Below are 19306 nucleotides of genomic sequence, written 5' to 3' on the forward strand. Positions count from 1 at the left end.
ATTATACCTAAAACTGCATCAACTACTTTTATGTTAATTCAAGAGTTAGTCTAAATTAAGAGCTTAGTCAGTAGGTAGTGGAAACGTACCGACTCTGGAACTGTGGAAGTAATCGACGTGGAGTTGATCAGAGGAGCGTGTCGGGGCTGGAAGATGAGCGTGTGCCCATTAAAGCTCTGCGGCGGACGGCCGGCCGTGATTGATGACGCCAATTCGCCACTTGTCCAGCCTCGCCAGCGGTCCGCTCCCCCGTCGTTATGCGACTTGGCAAGCTACGGTCTAGCCATCTAATTGGACACTTTTTACTTCAAAATTTGTTACAATATACGATTGGCGTATTTTAGAGTTCAAATGTGATGTTTTGAATCCAGTTTCCTGGATGAAAGATCGTCGCAATCGATGTCCCGTATCGCAGATTTTAATTTTCGCATGTAACTTTTATTGCATGTGATGTGTCTGTATAGGAAACGAGTAAAAATACAAGAAAAAAAATCATTTAGAAAGATCAACGAGTTTAAAGTGTCAGTCAGTTTCAGTGCCTTCTTTGCTGCCAATAACATGACTTATTTTGATTTAATAACCTACATACATATATGGGACAGAGGCCTCCATAGAAGCCCCCCATCGTGATCAGTATTGAGTTTTACGCTTCACCTAACTCCACGTCAGATTCTTATTGTTGACTTAAAATCACAGCGTTGTTGCTTCTTGTATGCATGATCGCAAAAATCCCTTGCGATATACCCCCTATTTACTTCATATCTCATTTTACAAGCGAAGGTCTAAAGTAAACTTACTTTACGCTTTTTGTTGTGTTATTAGTCTCTTTTAATAGAGGGCGAGCCTATTGCCATACACCGGCTTAGCTCTACTAAGTAGGGTAAGGGTCAGAGTAAACAAGTTTTTCAGTTATATCATATTTTTAAACTGCAAACAGCTTAGGTATGAGGTTGAGCTTAGTTGCTAGCGAAACAATGGAAATATTTGGAAATAAGGTTTTTTAACTATGTTCTGCTTTTGATGTAGATGTTTTTTAATATAAAAATGCATTAGGTGTTTATTATTTAAGTAAATAATAGTCAAGTATTTGTGCACTCATTTTCACAGCTTGCTTTTCTAACATATTTGATTCTCTATACAATTTCACCAAGAAAACTCAACACACTTCCTAAATAATTCAATTAACTCATTATAAAGGCGACAAACAGTTAATCCGCACCAGAATCCTCGTACATGATTATGGTACTTTATCAATGAAACGTTACATAAAATAAATACTCCTGTATATACAAATTAATTAACACCCTGTAACACCTGTGCGACGAGTTAGATAATCCAACTTTGCGCATTGAAACTTTTCGGAAATAAATTGGGTCTCCAATTACAAACGCGTGTTCGGTATCACGTAGTCTCGTTACATTTAGAATGTATTGCCAACCTATACGAGTATGTTAATGAGATAACAAGTACTCGTATACCGCCTTGAAACTTAAAATACATTATTGATGTCAAATTGTCTATTTGTTTTAATGTGTATTCACCTTCACCACATGTAGTTAAAGACATTGTTAAGCAAAGCAAATTAAGGTTTACGTCAATTAGAAAAATCAGAGAAAGATGTTATTGATCAATCCTGTGACCACATAGGCACCAGCACCCAGATATAACTTTAAACCATTTAGAATAAGTAAAAGCAAAAAAGTATTTTCATGAATATCGCCCACGTTAGTCCCGATATTCCCGAAAATAATATTTTTCGTGGTGAGTTATAGCGTTTATGCATCGGTTGAGTAGGCAACCGATCGATCACAAGTGATCCCGGGAGCGAGGGCTAGGTAATCGGCGTGTTATCTTGAGCGCAGCGTGACACCCCGGGCTCGATCACGCTTAAATAGATTAACATATTACCCGCAGATTGATGCTGACACTTTTAAAAATTGAACGTCGCGTCGAGATTTTAAGTCTTCGATACGCAATTAATAACAGTATCCACTCACCAATAAGAGAAGTCGTTCGTTTAAAATTGGCTATTACAGAAATGAAGTAAGCACGTTCTTCGTTCTCGATAGGTTACCTATAAAACTTAATAAGTTTTTATGAGCATTTGTGACGTTCTTATTACTTGGAAACAACTCGTACGATATTTATTTCATAGAAATAATTTATTGAGGAAACTTTAATATACGAACATATTTACCGTCAATGTTTATATTAAGTACATAGGTACATACATAGGTATGTACTTACGAGTGTGTGACGATTCGACGAATTCATTTTCTTAAAATGTTTGAGTTTACATTTATTAAGTAAATGTGTATTAATTTGACGAAAACGTATTTATAAAATTATTTTTGAAATGAAATCCTGGTCTAACGCGGTAAAATCGTTACCGCCATCATTTTGAAAATAAAAGCCCAACACATACCTGAATATTCCGAGGATAATAGCTACCATTTAAGAGATTTCATCGTGTCATTTTCCCCATTTCTATAACAACGGATTGCGTTTGTTAATTAAAACATTTGTACTTAATGGTTTTGTTAATGGTTGCATATTTTGAAAGATTCCTAACGGTGCTATCAACTAGCATTATCCCATGGTGTGGGTGCCATGAATTTTTATGTTCACTCTCATTACAGAAGATGACTTTCCGAATAGATTTTAGGGTTTTAATTACACTGAATAAATACTGAAATTTAATTTGAGGCATTGAAAGGTCAACGGTGACACGGTATCAATAGACGTGCAACAAAATGCGGGTCGCTCACAAAGCTTCTGCGTGTCACGCTGGTGATTGATGGCGTGTCCCCTCACTAGCCGCGCTCTTTGTGGCCCTCTTGCGCAACCAAATGTGCACGTAAATATCGGCACTGTATCGCCAATAAACGTCTGCTTCTGTATAATTGATGTGCGTCATATACCCTGTGACACTGTCATCATGATCATGACATGATACGTAAGATTTGTTTTGGATTTTGCTTTAATGTTTCGCTGATTTTATTGAAACATTATAGTTTACTAATACATACTTACGAGTAAGAATGTTAAATTTTGCTAAGGGCATGTCTCGTGTGATACTATAGTAAAAATAAAGTTTTAAATCTATTGAAAGCACCACAATGAGATGCAAGCTTTCGTCGAAAATAAATTCACGAGCACTAGTTAATTCCAGTTTATTTATAGACAACGGAGAGAATGAATGAATAAATAAAGAGTAAACAAACGAAACAATAAAAATGCCATTCTATAAACTAAACCACTAATGAATTGAACGATTCAACACAGTCTATTTATATTTACGACGCAAACACTCGAGCTTGTAAGACCTATTGAATTGTGTTCACATTTAATTGCAATGAAAATCAGTCTTTGGTTACATAAATGAAGCGGAAGTGAACGTCTGCACGAGTCCCGCTGTCTGGGCGGAGCGGGCCGCGGCGCGGTGAGGCCCACCACGGAAACGGCAAATTTCGTTTAGAATGCTATGTTGTCGTGTTTGTGTTACATTAAATTACAAACGCCGGGTTAGGTCTGTTAGGTAAACATTTTCCGTTACCTACTCCATTGTCCGCGGCCCGGCTTACTCCGCTCATATTTGATTAAAATGGAGATTTCATGAAAATTTGCTTCTGCTATATTATAGTACTATCCTAAGCACCTTTAACGAATAATTTTATTTTACCGACCCACCGTTAACGAAGTATTTTTATTGTTACAGGTTGAACAAATGGTTAACATTTGGAAAAGTATTGTTAGTACAACAAAACAATGATTCGGGTAAGTGTTTTTTATACAGTTTTTGTTGTGAAACAGTGGCACAAAGCGAGTGCGTAACGCAATGTAATGTTAGTGTGCGAGGGCGCGTGAGAAAAGTGTGTGATGAGCTGGAGGCGCGTGGGGCGGTGCGCGTGCGCGAGTGCGCTGCGGGCCGCGTGATGCGCAGCGGCACGCGCGTAGCTGGCGGCGCGTGGCCCGCGCCCGCGCACGCCGCGTGCGCGTGATGCGCGCGGACCGCGCCGCGCTGCTCGCGTGGCTCGTCTGCTGCGCGACCGCGCTCTCCGCGCACAAGTACAGCACGCGCGTCGTCAGAACCAAGTACGGACCGCTGCGCGGGATCGTCGTGCACTCGCATCCGCAGGTCGAGGCCTACCTCGGGGTGCCGTATGCCACACCGCCATTAGGTAGTCTAAGGTAAATTTTCATTCTACTTATATTTCATATGTAGTTTTATACTTAAACAAACTGTCGGTAGAAGTAAAACACTTGATCTATTTTACAGAGCCTTGGTAGGTAACTACTATGCTACTACATACATGTACTTAGTGATTAATGGAATATGTAAATAGCAAAAGCTATTAACGATGACTGCAGTATCTATTTGCTAATCCCTTCACATGTCATTCTTGTGTTAGGTTGCTACATGTACTGAATTTAAAAACATTAATGACGTGTGCCTAGTTAGCAAGTCTAGAAGCATTTATTTACGGATTAATATACAAAGCTGTAGTTTATACACGGTAAGTAAGGCTGACACGAACTTCACTAACTCAGAGACTTTGCCTCGTAATCTGCTGATGAATAGAGACGAGCGAGGAACTAATTGAGCGAGCTGACATGCACGTGAGACAACCCGTAAAAATAATCAGGAATGTGTCTCACAGTTACCGTGTAGTTTGTGCGAGGTCGATGAACGCAACCCAGTGTAATTTCCGTCGTACAAAATGATTCGAGAAATTTACGACTGTTGAATTTAAGTTGACTCATTTTCCGACAAGTGTGGCGATAACCGCAATTTGGTATGAAACTGAATGCAACGTTATTGCGACGGCTCACATTAAGCGGATTAAATTACACTGATGCTCTTCTGTGTTCACCATAACCGTGTAATAGTATGACCGAAAAATATGGGATTTTCTATTCTTTTTCAAAAATATATACGAGTGTAGAGAAAATCAAATGCTCTTTCTAAAGCAAGGGCAAGTCGTTCAATGATTAACAGCTAACATTATCAACAGTACATTTCCGTTAATTACTGGGCATGTTTCCGATCGTAATTTTGTCAATTGACTTGTCGTAAAACAGATACATGCCGCCGGTGACGCCGTCGCAGTGGCGCACGACGCGGCTGGCGGATGCGTCGGGCCCGGCGTGCCCCCAGGTTCCGCCCGCCGCCGCGCCGCGCGACGATGCGTTGTTACTGCACCCGCGCGCGCGCATTCGACAGTTGGAGCGATTATTGCCTGTACTGGCCAATCAGAGCGAGGACTGTCTTTACGTCAACCTCTATGTGCCTGTTAATGGTGAGTGGGAAACTTTGTATTTGTAAATATGACAAGCAAAAGGTGATTTGAATTTGGTTTTTTTATCTGTGAAATGTTATATTATTTAGTTATGAGAGTGTGATTGTCATTTGTATAACTACGAATATTGTATATTGTGTGCCTTTTTCATGTAATATGAGTGAATATGAACGATGTAAATGTAAATGTTTGTCAATCTCTATTTCAAGATCATAATTAATAATTTGTAGTGCCTTAAAAGAAATAACACCATTATTGTATGTTACTAAACATTAGTAACAGACCTCAATAAGTATTCATTTGAGACTCTGGTTAGGAGGTTGACAAGAAAGCAAGAGGTCTTTTCTCGAACAAGTGGATTAAGCTACGGGTTGTATATGGGAATTACAGTTAGGTAATTCTCAAATACACCCGCGGTTGGCATCGTGCCCAGCAAATGGTACCTTCGCCCTCTTCGCATATACTCATATCGTAGTCGGCGAACTGTTAGAGTACCGAAATACCTCCTCCTAATCCCCCGGGATTACCGGCTCGACACTTATAATATATGTTCGTGTATAACAGTCTTTGTTTCATCTTTTTTCTCGTTTGGCTCTTGTCTAATAGACCAGAACAATGGTATCAACATAATAGAGCGGCCACTGAGCTCTGGCTGCTCATTAATCCCCGCCAGCGGTTTATTCATATAATATTTTATTCACGTCATTTCCCAGTTAATTCACTGTCCGTTAAGCATGTCGCTTTAAAAATGTAAACAGGTACGTTTTATATATGATCCAGTTGTATGAATTTCAGCGTATGGGTGAGCTGGATTTTAACTAGATGTATTTGTAACGTATGTAGTAAATTATTTCCACTAAACGTTGTCTACGCGTTCGTAGCGCTCGTAGCGCCTCGTAGCAACGTAGTAATTATTACTTGTAGTTATCTTATGTAAGGTACGGTGTAAGTTAAACAAGTGTTTACGTAACTTAATGTACTAACACAACATCTGTGTTATCATTTTATTTGCCAATTCAATTAAAAGTGTCTAATGCTCTTTGTGATTTTGTGCAGAAATTACCTGAGTTGTTCTGATTGTGGTTATCAGACATTGGAAAAAACCCACATTTGGATGAGTATAATGATGCTCTGTCTTTCTAACCTATATAAGTTACTAGGTCAATTTTTAATATAAAAATGTAATAGAAAACTCAAAGTTGACGTTTAGCAGCATCTAAAATAGTTTTGAAATTAATTAAGATTAAGTTTACTTTCAGAATTGTTTAAGCTTCAAAAATAAGGTCAAAGAAAGAACATTAATCCAAATAACTTAATATCCTCTTGGTAGACAGCAAAAATAAAATGTTTACGTCAAAACTTAAATTAATTCTTGAAAACTTTCCTTTTTTAATTTCGTTACAATATTTGCCCTGTAATCGGGAAGGGTAGAATTTCAGAAATCTCATTTTACTTTTATCTCAGCACGACAGAAGGCATTTCTTTCAAACTCTGTTCAATATTGCATTTGTGAAGAAGTCTTTCGATGTGAAATACAATGCTATTTTCTGTTAGTTTTGTTAAGATGCAGATGACTATAAGATCAAACAGATTTTTGCGTTACCTATAATGTATGAATGTTTCAAATAACCAGTATTTGATCAACAATTGAGCCACTGTTTAAGAAATTTTAATACTCAAAAAGTATATTAGAATAAAGACCAAAAATCAAATGTCACTCGTACTGGTCCTACAGTATTAAGATAAGTCTGTACCTACCTGTGTACCATTTTATTTTTAGCTATAAGCATTACCTGAATGTACAACTAATACTTTTCCTAATGGCAAGAACGTTTAAATATTGATGTACTGCCAAATTTTAGACGTAGAACCCATTTTAAGGGGTACCTTTGAATAGTTACCTCCGTCTGAACTTGACGCGGCTATAATTTATGCAGAACCGTTTCAGCTGTGAACTCGAAAGGTTCACAAGTTTTAAGTACTGTAAATATATCGTCGTTTGTGCAAGATGGGAGCGAACGGACGTCGTATAAGATGACATAGAAGATGCATTGTGGAGGGGAACAGAGGAAGAGGGTTGGCGTCGGAGGGTGTCGAGGCCTCAATTCCGTAGTGCATTGCAGTGCATCCTGCCTCCTGCAAGCAGTGCGGAAGTGAGGCTGAGACACCCCATATCTACAGCTCAAGAGCCAAGAACGAAGAGCGAAGCCGACATTGTTTTGTTGTCAATATTGTGAGTATTATAGCAGTGTGCAAACTGTTATTGTTATTGTATGCCTTGAAGAGTTGATGTTATGTTTTGTGTACATGTAATTATTGTAAGTTGAACAAATATTGGTTTGAATTTATCTTTTTCATTATTGTTTTAACAATGTATGTGATTCGAATTGTTATCATTAGAACTTGAGACGGGATATTTGAGTTCATCCGTGATCATGGCGCTTCCAACAGTGACGAAATATCGGAAACTCATAGACATAAATAAACATGGTAAATATCCCGTCTCAAGTTCTAATGATAGTGTCAGTGACCATGTCAGTTTAAAAACTTATATTCGAATAGTTATTTTGTATTCGTTATAAAAAGAGTAAATATTCATTAATATTCAATGTTGATACAAAATTGGAAGTTATTTACTTTATACTCTCTTTTATGGAAAGTTTCTAGGGTAAAATTCTTAATCCTTGTTTTCTTCGCACTTATTAGGATACTTAGGAAGCACTTCTAATAACCATTAATTAACAGTATCAGATAGCGCTTCGTAATTTATAAGTTGGCAGGAGAAGCCTTCGAGATAATTATCTGATTTGGAGTTTTAGCGTGTTTTTATTTAGGTATTAGGATGACTTTAAAAATATTTTTTTTTGGTTTAAAAGTAATAAAGAGGTAATTCCTACTAATATTATAAATGTGAAAGTTTATGAATATGGAAGTTTGTTACTTTCTTCTACTGATAGGATGGGGATAAATTATGGTCTGGAATAATATAGGCTACTTTTTCCCACGGGAAAGCGGGTGAAGCCGCTGGCAGAAGGTGTAAATTATAATATAATAAAGCTGCTTAAAATACTGATTTATTTATAAGAAAATTATAAATTAATACCGACTAGTTTACGAAGTTATTCTTTAGAGATTTTCAAGATAACAAAAGCTTATTTTCGTGTAATACTTGGTTTTTAATTCTGAATTAAAAAATTTTTGAACGAGAATGAAAAACCAGACGTCTAAAATTATTATAGGTATAAAACATTATTTAAATTTTGCTAGTGCAAGTGTACTTAGAATCTACCTAATCTAATATAAATGGAAACTGTCGATCGCAAAAAAAGAATAGTAGTTTTTTTAATGATTAAAGTCTTTTCAGTAAGAATGAATATTCCGACGTCTAAAATTGTTATAGGTATATGGTTGAATTTTTTTTTATAGACTTTTCAGTTCAGCTATTTCTGTGCAGGCGGCGAGGAAGGCGAGGGTGGTGGGCTTCCGTGCTTGGTGTTCGTGCATGGAGAGTCCTACGAGTGGAGCTCGGGCAATGCGTATGACGGTACCACACTGGCGGCGAACGGCAACATCGTCGTGGTGACCATCAACTTTAGGTTAGGTGTATTGGGTAAGTCAATATTGTACATACATTTAAATTAAGTTATATCAATTGTGTTGAGACAATCATTAGTCTTATCAGGTCAATCACAAGATTATTTCTTGAATGAAGTTAAACATTGGCCGGCTGGAATTGATCTACTTATATTCATAAATAGTATTGTTCTCGGAGAAGAATGCTAAAAGCCCATCTTATGTCACGCCATGTCACTTAAAAACACAACACAGAGACTATGAGTATAGCGAGCTTTACCATTTTATCTCATCATACTTACTTGTTATATTTAAATCTAAGCAGTGTTTTGCGTCAGTGAAACGAAATTTAAGCAATTTTCTTGCCCTAAATAGCACAAAATTAATTAATAATTAGATCCCAGACTTTATAATTCCTAAACTAAGAATAGTTGGACAACAGCGAACTACCATAAAAGTTCATAATTATTAAACAGGCCGGTCTTTAGAGATACAATTACCAAAATGGCGGTTTATTAAAACGATTTAATTATAGATTCTTTATCAGGCCTCTAATATAGTCCCTAGATTCTATTGTGTACCGAACCACTGTAATTGTGTCCATTTTATGAAACTCATTAACTAGAATGAGTGGGCGATTATCTATCTGATGTAATAACAAGTTCCTACTAATTAAGAGACAAAAATTAAGCGCAGAGGATTTCCTGTATCCTTATGTATTATGTATGTATTCTATATAGATGGAGACTGTAGTTTGTATTATATGTATGTATAGTTTGAGCGATATATGTTACTAAGTATTTGTCATCATAATAATTACGTCGAATACAATTTCGGGAAATCACTTAATTATACGTAGTTATTGGTATTGCAGTGTTGTCCTGTTTTGTGGATTTTGAATAATTACTTGTACAATTGGTAACTGAAATAACAGAGTAAATTGAAATGTGAATCGCCTAAATTGGGTGTCCATAAACGTAAACTTATCCTATATAATATTGTGTCACGTTTATAGCTAAAGATATAGATATCTTCACAATAAAAGTACTTGAAATCTTATGAACGTATTTTAGAAGGGTATTCTCGTTATATTTTACAGTAGCAAGCAACATTTGATGCAGCTGTAAAAAAACCATTTCGAAAATAATAAAAAGAAATTTTGTACGCTTTTTATAGCAAGGAATATCATTTTGCTACGCGTCATTCTGTTTTTTTTTTTAGCCATAAACTGAAATTGATTTTTTTAAGGACATGTAATGTTGTTCTCAAAATTGTGTCTCAATGGATCTTGTAGTTCTTATAATGAACTAAGATATTGGATTAGGTATAGTTATGTGAAGCTGTGTGACTACCTCTTTGGTCGATTCGGTCGCAAGTGCGACTGCCGGACAAGAGGACTCGGGTTTGTTCTCGTGTCGGGCAAAGTATTACTGGGCTTATTTCGCTATTCTTACATAGTAGTAGCACGGAGTCTGGAATTGTGTATATGGCAATAGGTTCGCTATAACATGGGATTTATAACACAAATGGTGAAAAGTGGGTGTACATTGTATAACGGCATTACGTGTCGTAATGTGTACTTCTGCCTACCTCTTCAGGGATAAAAGGAGTGACGTTGTTATAGCTATGTGAAATTGTGGTTTTATTATAGTGCTTGGTTCCTAAATGTAGAAGTGTAAAGTTGTAGGTGGATACTTACATCAAATTTTGACATTTACGAACTTAAATAATGATGAGAATGATTTATCTCTATGAATGAGATTTTAAAAGGTTTAGTTAAAGTTTACAGAATACAATAGGAGTTTATAATATCAATCCTTTTATTCTTTATAAGCGTAGGCCCTGGTGTACATTACAGTACACCCACATTTAACAGACAAGATGAATTTAAATAATATTACGAGTAATCACACTAATGAAAGCTTTACAACAGGATTCATTTCAAACTTAATTTTGTTTTTAATTTGATTGTACGTAATAACAGGCAAATTCACTGCTATATTTGTGACATTAATGATAATATTTTGCGTGACATGAAAATTGAGGCCAAAACTTAATTCACGACACTGAAAAAGGCGTAACTCAAAAGCTTTTTATGCGAAAATCTATCAACTATACCCAATGCGCTGTAACAAGGTGCGGCTGACAGATTCAGTAACGTTTCGTATCACTCTTGAAAGTTGCTGCGATTTAAAAATTATGCCTTAGTATTTTAACTGTATCACATTCGTATTGTGTTATATCATTCGGAAGAGTAGTTAATTAAATTAAATCCAACCGGAATGTTCTAGTCTTTAAATAAAATCTAATGAAATCAAAAATAAAGTAAAGTGTTATGCGTATAACGTAAATCCATAGTCGTGTTTAGTGATGGGATGTACTGCTACGACGGATAGGTAGTCGATGTTTTTTTAGAATATAAAACGAAAATCATGCGTCGTTCAATTATCACTCTTAAAAAACCTTTAATTATGTGGGTAAATCTACTGTAGACGCGGCTCTCTCTGCCCGAACCACAGTGACTTTATCAGAGCACAAATATATAGTAGACAGTTCCGGCGCCTTTGATAATGCGTGGTGGTACTTAATCTGAAAGATCGTGGTTGCTTTAGTAACATATACACTTATTCACGGTTCACGGTTCTGTAAAACTGAAACTCTGAAACACCTCAGGGCTCGGTCATAAAATATTTATTTTGACAAGTATATACACGTAGTTACATTGCACAACTAAATAACACACACATTTAATAAAAAAATTAAAGAGAATTAAATGTATGCTGCGAGTATCGATAGCGATAAAAAAAGATTTTTCTAATGTCCATCTCTAAAGAGAGACGTCAACGTCATACTGGCATCTGTCAGCCGCACCTTGTTATAGCGCAAAGGGTATAATATCCTAGAGAACGCGATACGCGTGTCATTTGTTTTTATTTTGCAATGTTCCAAAGGCGGCAATAATTTCACATTTGGATTTAGAAAGAGCACACGATATATTTTCCTCCTTGTCATTTTGGGCCTGACGTCAATGGCATGTCATTTGTTTTTTTACGTTGTTCTAAAAGCGGCAATAATTTGGTTTTAGAAAGAAAACACAATATATTAGCGTCCTTGTCATTTTGCGTCTGACGTCATTGATATGTCATTTGTTTTATTTTGCACTAGCTTTTCTGGGAACAGTCCAATAAAAACTTATTTGCTTATTACATGGCACATAATATATGTAGTGCAGTTTGTATGGGCAAAAATTGTACACAATACATATTTCGAACGATGCAAATACATTAACAATAAATTTAGATGACCATGCATATTGTACCATTGATCTGGTCTGATGATGAAATTGGAAGGTGATTAATGAAACCCTGGTCTGTCGACTAGTAAACGTATCGAGTTTGAGCTCATTGATTATGTCCACTTTTATGAGACACATACATGATTGTTTTCTTAGTTTTTGAAACTATGAATTTATTTATTAAGTTACAGTCACCATTTAATCGTTAAAAATGTTGAAGTAAGAAAATGATCCCGCCCGATATAAACTGATTGTCGTATGTTCCCGACGGTGTTTATAGGATGTCCGCACGGTGTCCGCACAAGTGGACGGCTATTGTTTCAATAAATACGTTCGATTTTCCGGAAAATTGTTTCTTCTTTCCACTTATTTTTGTAATTTGATAGAAAAAAATTGTTCGTAGAACTGTTTTTCTGTGCGCAAAAGCCAACTTAAGTGTGTTAAATGAATTACTATTTTCATGAATTAATTATGGATAAAGTGTCGTATTAAATTTGGTTATTTTAAAGATCTGAAATGCAATGAGAGTCCACCCATGTTTTTTTTGTAAAGTTTGTTAACATTCACATGGCATTGAAATATAATTAATTAAAAACACTGAAAAACAATGAACCCTAAGTTTTTATCAGCTCTTCTGGGAAAATGAACAACGTGATGTTATTGTGTTCAGAAAACTATTTTGTTTTCTCCGATACTGTTTGCGATGTCCTAACAAAATTATATCGAATGATAAACACGACGTATACTATACCAAATATTTGTTTCGAAGTCACTACTCGAAATTGATGTGATAGAAAATATTGATTCACTTGTGAACAATTTTCCTGAGAGGAAACTTTGAATAACGATGACACATCTGGGGGATTGTATGAAATGTGTAAGTTTTCGTATTTACATAAGTGTCGCTATCCACTCAAGTGTATCTTCTTATACAGACACGTTCATGTGGTGCGCAAAAAACACATTATACGTCATAATTTATTGAAGACAATTCGAACTGTTTTCCGGCTCTCGTTCCGTCATGCGACAGTGAAATATTTTGCATTATGACCCACTATTTCTCAGCTGCAAGCCGTACTCATACTGTGTATTTATGTGTAAAATGTACATTTATTTATTGTCATACTTTATTTGGCCTTATTTCAGAGTCTTGTGCAATGTCACGTATTTTATGTTGTTTAATGTCTTTATTCTTTGTCAGGTTTTTTAAAGACTGGTGCTAAGGGGTCGGCGCAGGGTAACTTCGGTCTGATGGACCTGGTGGCGGGGCTCCACTGGCTGCGGGAGAACCTGCCCGCATTCGGGGGCGACCCTGAGCGCGTCACGCTCATGGGGCACGGTACGGGGGCCGCGCTAGCAAACTTCCTGGCTGTCTCGCCCGTCGCAAGGGGTATGAACACTTCAATTAATCAATTATTATCTCGACGAAGGTTGACATGATTTGATTGTGAAACTTGCCGGTAACTTAAATTATGTAGTCGATGGATTAAATTTTAATGGCTATTGTCGATCCGGAACAAAGCTGATGTAATCTTAAACACGTTTTGCGGGCGTTATGAATTATGAAATACACTTTAACTTTTACAGAATATTAAATTATCCTAAAATGTTATAAAATTGAATTAATGAGGAAATATTTTTAATGAACTGTCAGCATAAACAGGAAGGGTCGTTTCTATGAACGCGAGGGCTAGGCCTGGGGCGCGGGGCGTACTGAGCTGCTCACGTGCGAGTGTACGCGTGGGACAGGCATTGTGCGTAATTATACCGCTCCAGGCAGATTTCATTATTTCGTGTCACCATCCCGTTTAGATCCTCCGTCACTTAATGCGATTAAAAGGGTCACATCAGACATGCACAAGAGGGCAGTTTCCTCCGCGTAATTTGAAAATAAGGTCAACATCACACTCGAAGCTATTCTGAACAGTCTTTATTATTTCAGAATAAGAGAAACGAAGGCGGAAATAAAAATGTTTTTCTTTAGAAAAGATTTCATTATCCGGGTGATCCTCGTTCAAAATGACAAAATTAAATTAGGTTATCTGTTTCAGAACTACTGAAGCGCGTCATCTTGTTAAGTGGGTCGGGACTGAGTTCATGGGCGCTGCAGAGGGAACCGCTCACGATAAAAAGAAAGGTATGTATCTTTACGCTTACAATATCGGGTGTGAGCTTCCTGTTAAACTGGCTACTGGATAATGTTTGGAAAAATAATGAAGCCTTAAAGTGGGACAAGGAAAGTTTTTGTGTATTCGACTTATCCAATTTGCAAAAAAAAAAGACAAGTGTGAGGAAAGCCAAAAAGAAAATTTTAAAGCAATTAAAGCACAATTTTATATTATCCCTAGGTGGCTGAACAGACGGGCTGTCATGGGGACCTGTTAGAAGACGACCTGGCGCCGTGTTTAAGAAACAAGCCTCTAGCAGAACTACTGGCAGTCAGGCTGGACCCGCCAAGGTTCTTACCTGGATTCGCGCCATTTGTCGACGGCACCGTCATTGTCAATCCTTCTGTAAGTTGAATTATTTTAAGAATACATTTAACCTCTACTTGCCTTCGGAGATTGTAAGGCATAATACACAACTTCAGGTTATGTGAATGAATGTAGACATAGCAAATAACCACCAGATAGTATACAACAGTATGCAGTAACCGGAACTCACCCTACGATGCACACTGAACTGTACGTCTGACTGACCAAGCATTGTGTCAAACATAATGGTCATCATCAATTCACGACTTTGATTGAGCTCCTATATACGATCCATTAGCCATGCCGACGGAGTAAAATACATGACTCCTACTCTTCCCGTCGGAGCTGCTAACTGCCATTCGGGTTACCGGGGCGCTTTTTAGTCTGATTGTTTTTGGTCAGTAAGAGTATGACACTCCCTCTTTCCTCGCCCAAGGCGGAGAAGTCATTACAGTATCTTCCCCCTCAATAAAAACCTATTCTTCCTGTAGGTTTCGCAAGAGTCGACTAACGGTATATTTAACTGAGTTGCTGTTCTTTGATAAATCTAGTCCTTTTAAACTGCGTCCAGCAGAAGAGTCTCAAGGGCTATTGAAAATGATGACGATGATACACATATTGGTCTTTTAAGCGTCAGAATAATGTGGTGCCTGCTTTCATCGTACAGTTTCGTTCCTTTTCATTCGTAAATTCATCGTTAATTAATGTACTGGTCTCGGACGAACAACCCCTTTGACGTAATTAACAGAATGTTTTCGGTAATAAATTGGCGTCACACCTGTGTTTGTGTATAAATGTTACGGGAAATATGACGTCTGGTTGAGTGTTACACAGTAAAGTTGATTGTGTTTCGAGATTTTTGTTCGTTTTTATTTTTACTCACATTTATTTTTCCGGGTAATATTTTTACGGTAGGTATTATTTTACTATAGTACTGTTAAATTATTGTAATTGGGAAAGATTGATACTTATGTGTGACGGTTTCTTCTATTTCATGTGCAACACTATCAACAACAAACTCATTGTTTAGATGCTCAAGGACGATGCACTAATCATTGCACGTAAACGTTACTAAAAACATCCTTCTAATAAGTAAAATCAATACATATTATTAGAACTAATAAAATAAAACGAAGGCAATTTCATCCTGTTGGGTAAACATAGATGTTGATTTTCGTTTCAAACACCCAGATATTGGAAACCAATTAGAATATGGAAACGTCTAGAATTTCCAGTGATTGCTATAGTTTGCAGGTTGTAGCCCAATAACGGCCTACCTGAATAACATTTGATGCTTAAATGGCGGCCTTCGAATACCAATTTGGGTTTAATATAATTTCGTCAATTAAATCGAAGTGGGTACCTAGGGAATTATCTTGATTGCATGAACGAATATATTCGTTCATTCTTTATGTCTCACCGATATTTTGATCAGTGTCGTCATTTGTTTGGTGCCTTATTAAGTAAATTAGAGAAGTTCAAATTTTGTATGAGCTATAAATTGTATGTTCTGTCCAATTAGACAATATTAAAAAGTAAATATCTATCGAATGCATCCAATCATTTCAATTTTATATCAAAAAGCTGCACAGTTTTTGCTTCGTATCAATAGCCAATTTTAAAGATTTAAGTTTTTAGATAGATCCTAAACATTGAGTGCCAGTAACCGTATTTATTTTTTAAATATTGCGATTATTTCCATTCGCTACATACAAATATCGTTTTTATTTTGTACTCAATAAGTGCGCTTATTGAATGGAAGTTTTTATTCCAGAGTCTTATTTAAGAGTATTAAAACATTCCATATAGTTTCATTTGGCTTTTCTATTGAAGGTAACTTTATTTATCTCTGTTTCTAACGATAACGCCTCTCACCAAGTTACATTTAATTTAATGCTCGTAAATGAAGGAATAAAATGTTAATGAAATGGGAGGAGTGAATGATGAAATTAATACAAGAATTTATGGTAAAACAAGTATTTAAGCCAATTCTTGGGTTACTAATTTAAGAAATGTAATTATCCTGATGGTTTGGTCTTGTTATCAGGCACCACCTCCTACGGATAGTTCGAGACTCGGCGCGGGCGCAGCGGCTGTCGCAAACGCAGCGGGACATGAACTCGCCGACTTCTCACACAGAGAGCTGCTGTTTGGACTAACTACTACCGGTAATATTATTGTTCTTTTATCATATATATTTAAAAAGTATTTCCGTTTGTTTTATGGTATGGTATGGTATGTTTCCTGCACCGGGAAGACATTCTAGTGCATTTCAGTGAAAAGTTATTTAAAAAGATGTAATTCTACTACTTTGATCAAAACACACAATCTACATACAAGGTCAAAACTCATTCCACATTCCGACTAGTCATAACAAACACTTGGAAAGTTTCGCTATTCAAAATACCACAAAATACGAGAGCAAACACACCAGCAATAGTTTGCGCTAACGTTTGTGAAACGTCGAAACACATGTAGCTCTCGTATTAGGATTAATGTTGACGTACATTTATAGTTTGTTAACTAAAATAGCAATAGCAACCTTATTTCTAATTATGTCAAGGTTCAAGTTTAATTCGCGCGAATACTTACAGAGGTATCGGCGTACAAATAAACAAACGTAATGTACGATCTTAATATTTGTCTTAATTACTTTTCATTTAAATTTATGAATTAGACTATTTATTTCAATTCACCCTGTACGTGTGGCATTACACGCGACTATAAGACTTGCGGTACCAAGTATTGAAGTTGTAATTCACATAGCGCTAACATACTTCAGAATAAATTGAATGAGGCTTCCGAAGCGAATGATAAATACATGCAAATGAGCGGCATGCCTTCCTTGCAGAATCTTACCTGGAATTTAACGCCCAAGACTTGGAGTTTGGCTTCAACGAGAGCCGACGGGATCGCATTCTTCGCACTTTCGTCCGGAACGCGTACTATTACCACCTCAACGAGATCTATTCGACCTTGAAGAACGAGTACACGGACTGGGACAAGCCTGTACAGAACCCGCTCAGTGTGCGCGACGCCACGCTCGAGGTGAGTCGCATACATTCATGTTTACACCATGTAGTATCCCGTGTTGACATGACATCTCATGTATGCCGTCTGTTATGTAGCGTAACTTATACATATACGTGAAAGCTACAGTGACATTCACGTGTAAGCAACTTTGTTACCCATCATTACTTCCACCTAATAATCCCGTCAAGGGCAATACCATTAAAAATTAGGAGAATATTTTGCTGAACAGTTATACTTAAACGCACGTGCCTGTTTCTCAGAAGAAAATACTTGAAATATCATTAAGAACGCAATTGAGAAGGCTTCTAATATTGTGAATACAAATAGAAATAACGTTGTAATATTACCCGTGCAGATACACTGGCGCGCCCTTTAAGATCAGCAGTAATAGAGAAGCTTCTGAATATAAATAGCGAAGATTTTCTCTAATAGTCCTGCTTTTGTGTTGTTTCTGTTGAATATAGAACAAAACACGATAATCGACGTCGATAGTGAAACTGCTGAAAGTTGATAACTGTCGGCTGAGTTGACATTAGTGGAGCGACGGCGGCGCGGGCCGTGCGCGGGGCGTCGGCGTCGCAGACGATCTCAATTTAAGCTTCGAGTGGTTTTCGCTCCTCACCGAACGTTCTTCCGACGTACAAAGGGAGTTAATGACGCTCGCGCACGATGAATACACGATGGGCGCGTGGAAAGGCTTTATTGAAAAATACTTGCAACGCCTAATAAGTCGATAACATTGTTATGATACAGCTGACACTATTGCTAATCATTGACAGTTGTAGTGTGGTTATTGTTGATGATGTTACTTGAAATTAACTATACTCTAATACCAGTGTGTTTTAATACCATATTACAGTTCATCATGAACTTTGAGTAACTTGTCAATGTAATCCAGGTACTAAGTGACGGACGGACTGCAGCGCCACTAATCAGGTTGGGTTACCTTCACGCACTCCGAGGTGGTACAACTTACTTCACTCATTTCCATCATCTGTCGCAAGACAAGGATTATCCACAGGTAAGACTCGATATATCATCATTCATGACTGATTGTTAACAAAATACAACCCTTTATAAGTTTAATGTTTCGTCAATCTTTAACCGACTTCCCAAAAAGAAGGAGCTTTTTAAAATTCTGCGGTATCTTTTTCTTCTGTAAAATAAGTTAATGAACTTTGTTACACTAATATGGCACTTAAAATAGAGTTGTGCGATATAATGTACAGTCAATATTTAACGCTTCCCACTCGAGCACTTATAATTCAAATACACCAACCGACAACGCTTTGCGACCCTCTAGTTGGGTACGAATCTCGGCTTAGAGTGTCGCCGTCGCTGAGGAAGGCCAACAAGGGACAGTTGGATCAGATCTTAAATTTATTTATGGGGCGTTTAGATTACATGCTCAATGCTGAAAGGCGCCACCAAGGGTCGAAGAGGGTATTACAATGACCACATCCTCCAAATAAATAAATTTTGATAATGCTCATGCAGCTTACTGAGGTCATTGTATCCTAAGAAGGGGACTAACTAAGGACTCTGGGTGGGTCGACTAGTTTTAGAAATTAATCGGGTACCGGTTTAATACAAGGCTGGAATGACATTAGTACGCAGTAAAAAAACACAGT

General features: G+C 37.1%; 1 protein-coding gene across 1 annotated transcript in view; it reads left to right on the top strand.

Moving 5' to 3' along the window:
- LOC118273464 (neuroligin-1) overlaps positions 1-19306 on the top strand; it is a 72357-nt gene that overhangs the window by 47284 nt on the left and 5767 nt on the right. Inside the window, exons 2-11 of the mRNA XM_035590441.2 lie at positions 3719-3777; positions 3851-4191; positions 5083-5300; positions 8755-8910; positions 13370-13558; positions 14220-14305; positions 14517-14681; positions 16690-16810; positions 17494-17690; positions 18574-18696. Coding sequence (XP_035446334.1) covers positions 4001-4191; positions 5083-5300; positions 8755-8910; positions 13370-13558; positions 14220-14305; positions 14517-14681; positions 16690-16810; positions 17494-17690; positions 18574-18696 — 1446 coding nt within the window. The 5' untranslated portion in view covers positions 3719-3777; positions 3851-4000. The remainder of the gene's footprint in view (positions 1-3718; positions 3778-3850; positions 4192-5082; positions 5301-8754; positions 8911-13369; positions 13559-14219; positions 14306-14516; positions 14682-16689; positions 16811-17493; positions 17691-18573; positions 18697-19306) is intronic.

This window comes from Spodoptera frugiperda, chromosome 1 (assembly GCF_023101765.2).
Source record: "Spodoptera frugiperda isolate SF20-4 chromosome 1, AGI-APGP_CSIRO_Sfru_2.0, whole genome shotgun sequence".
Classification (NCBI taxonomy): domain Eukaryota; kingdom Metazoa; phylum Arthropoda; class Insecta; order Lepidoptera; family Noctuidae; genus Spodoptera; species Spodoptera frugiperda.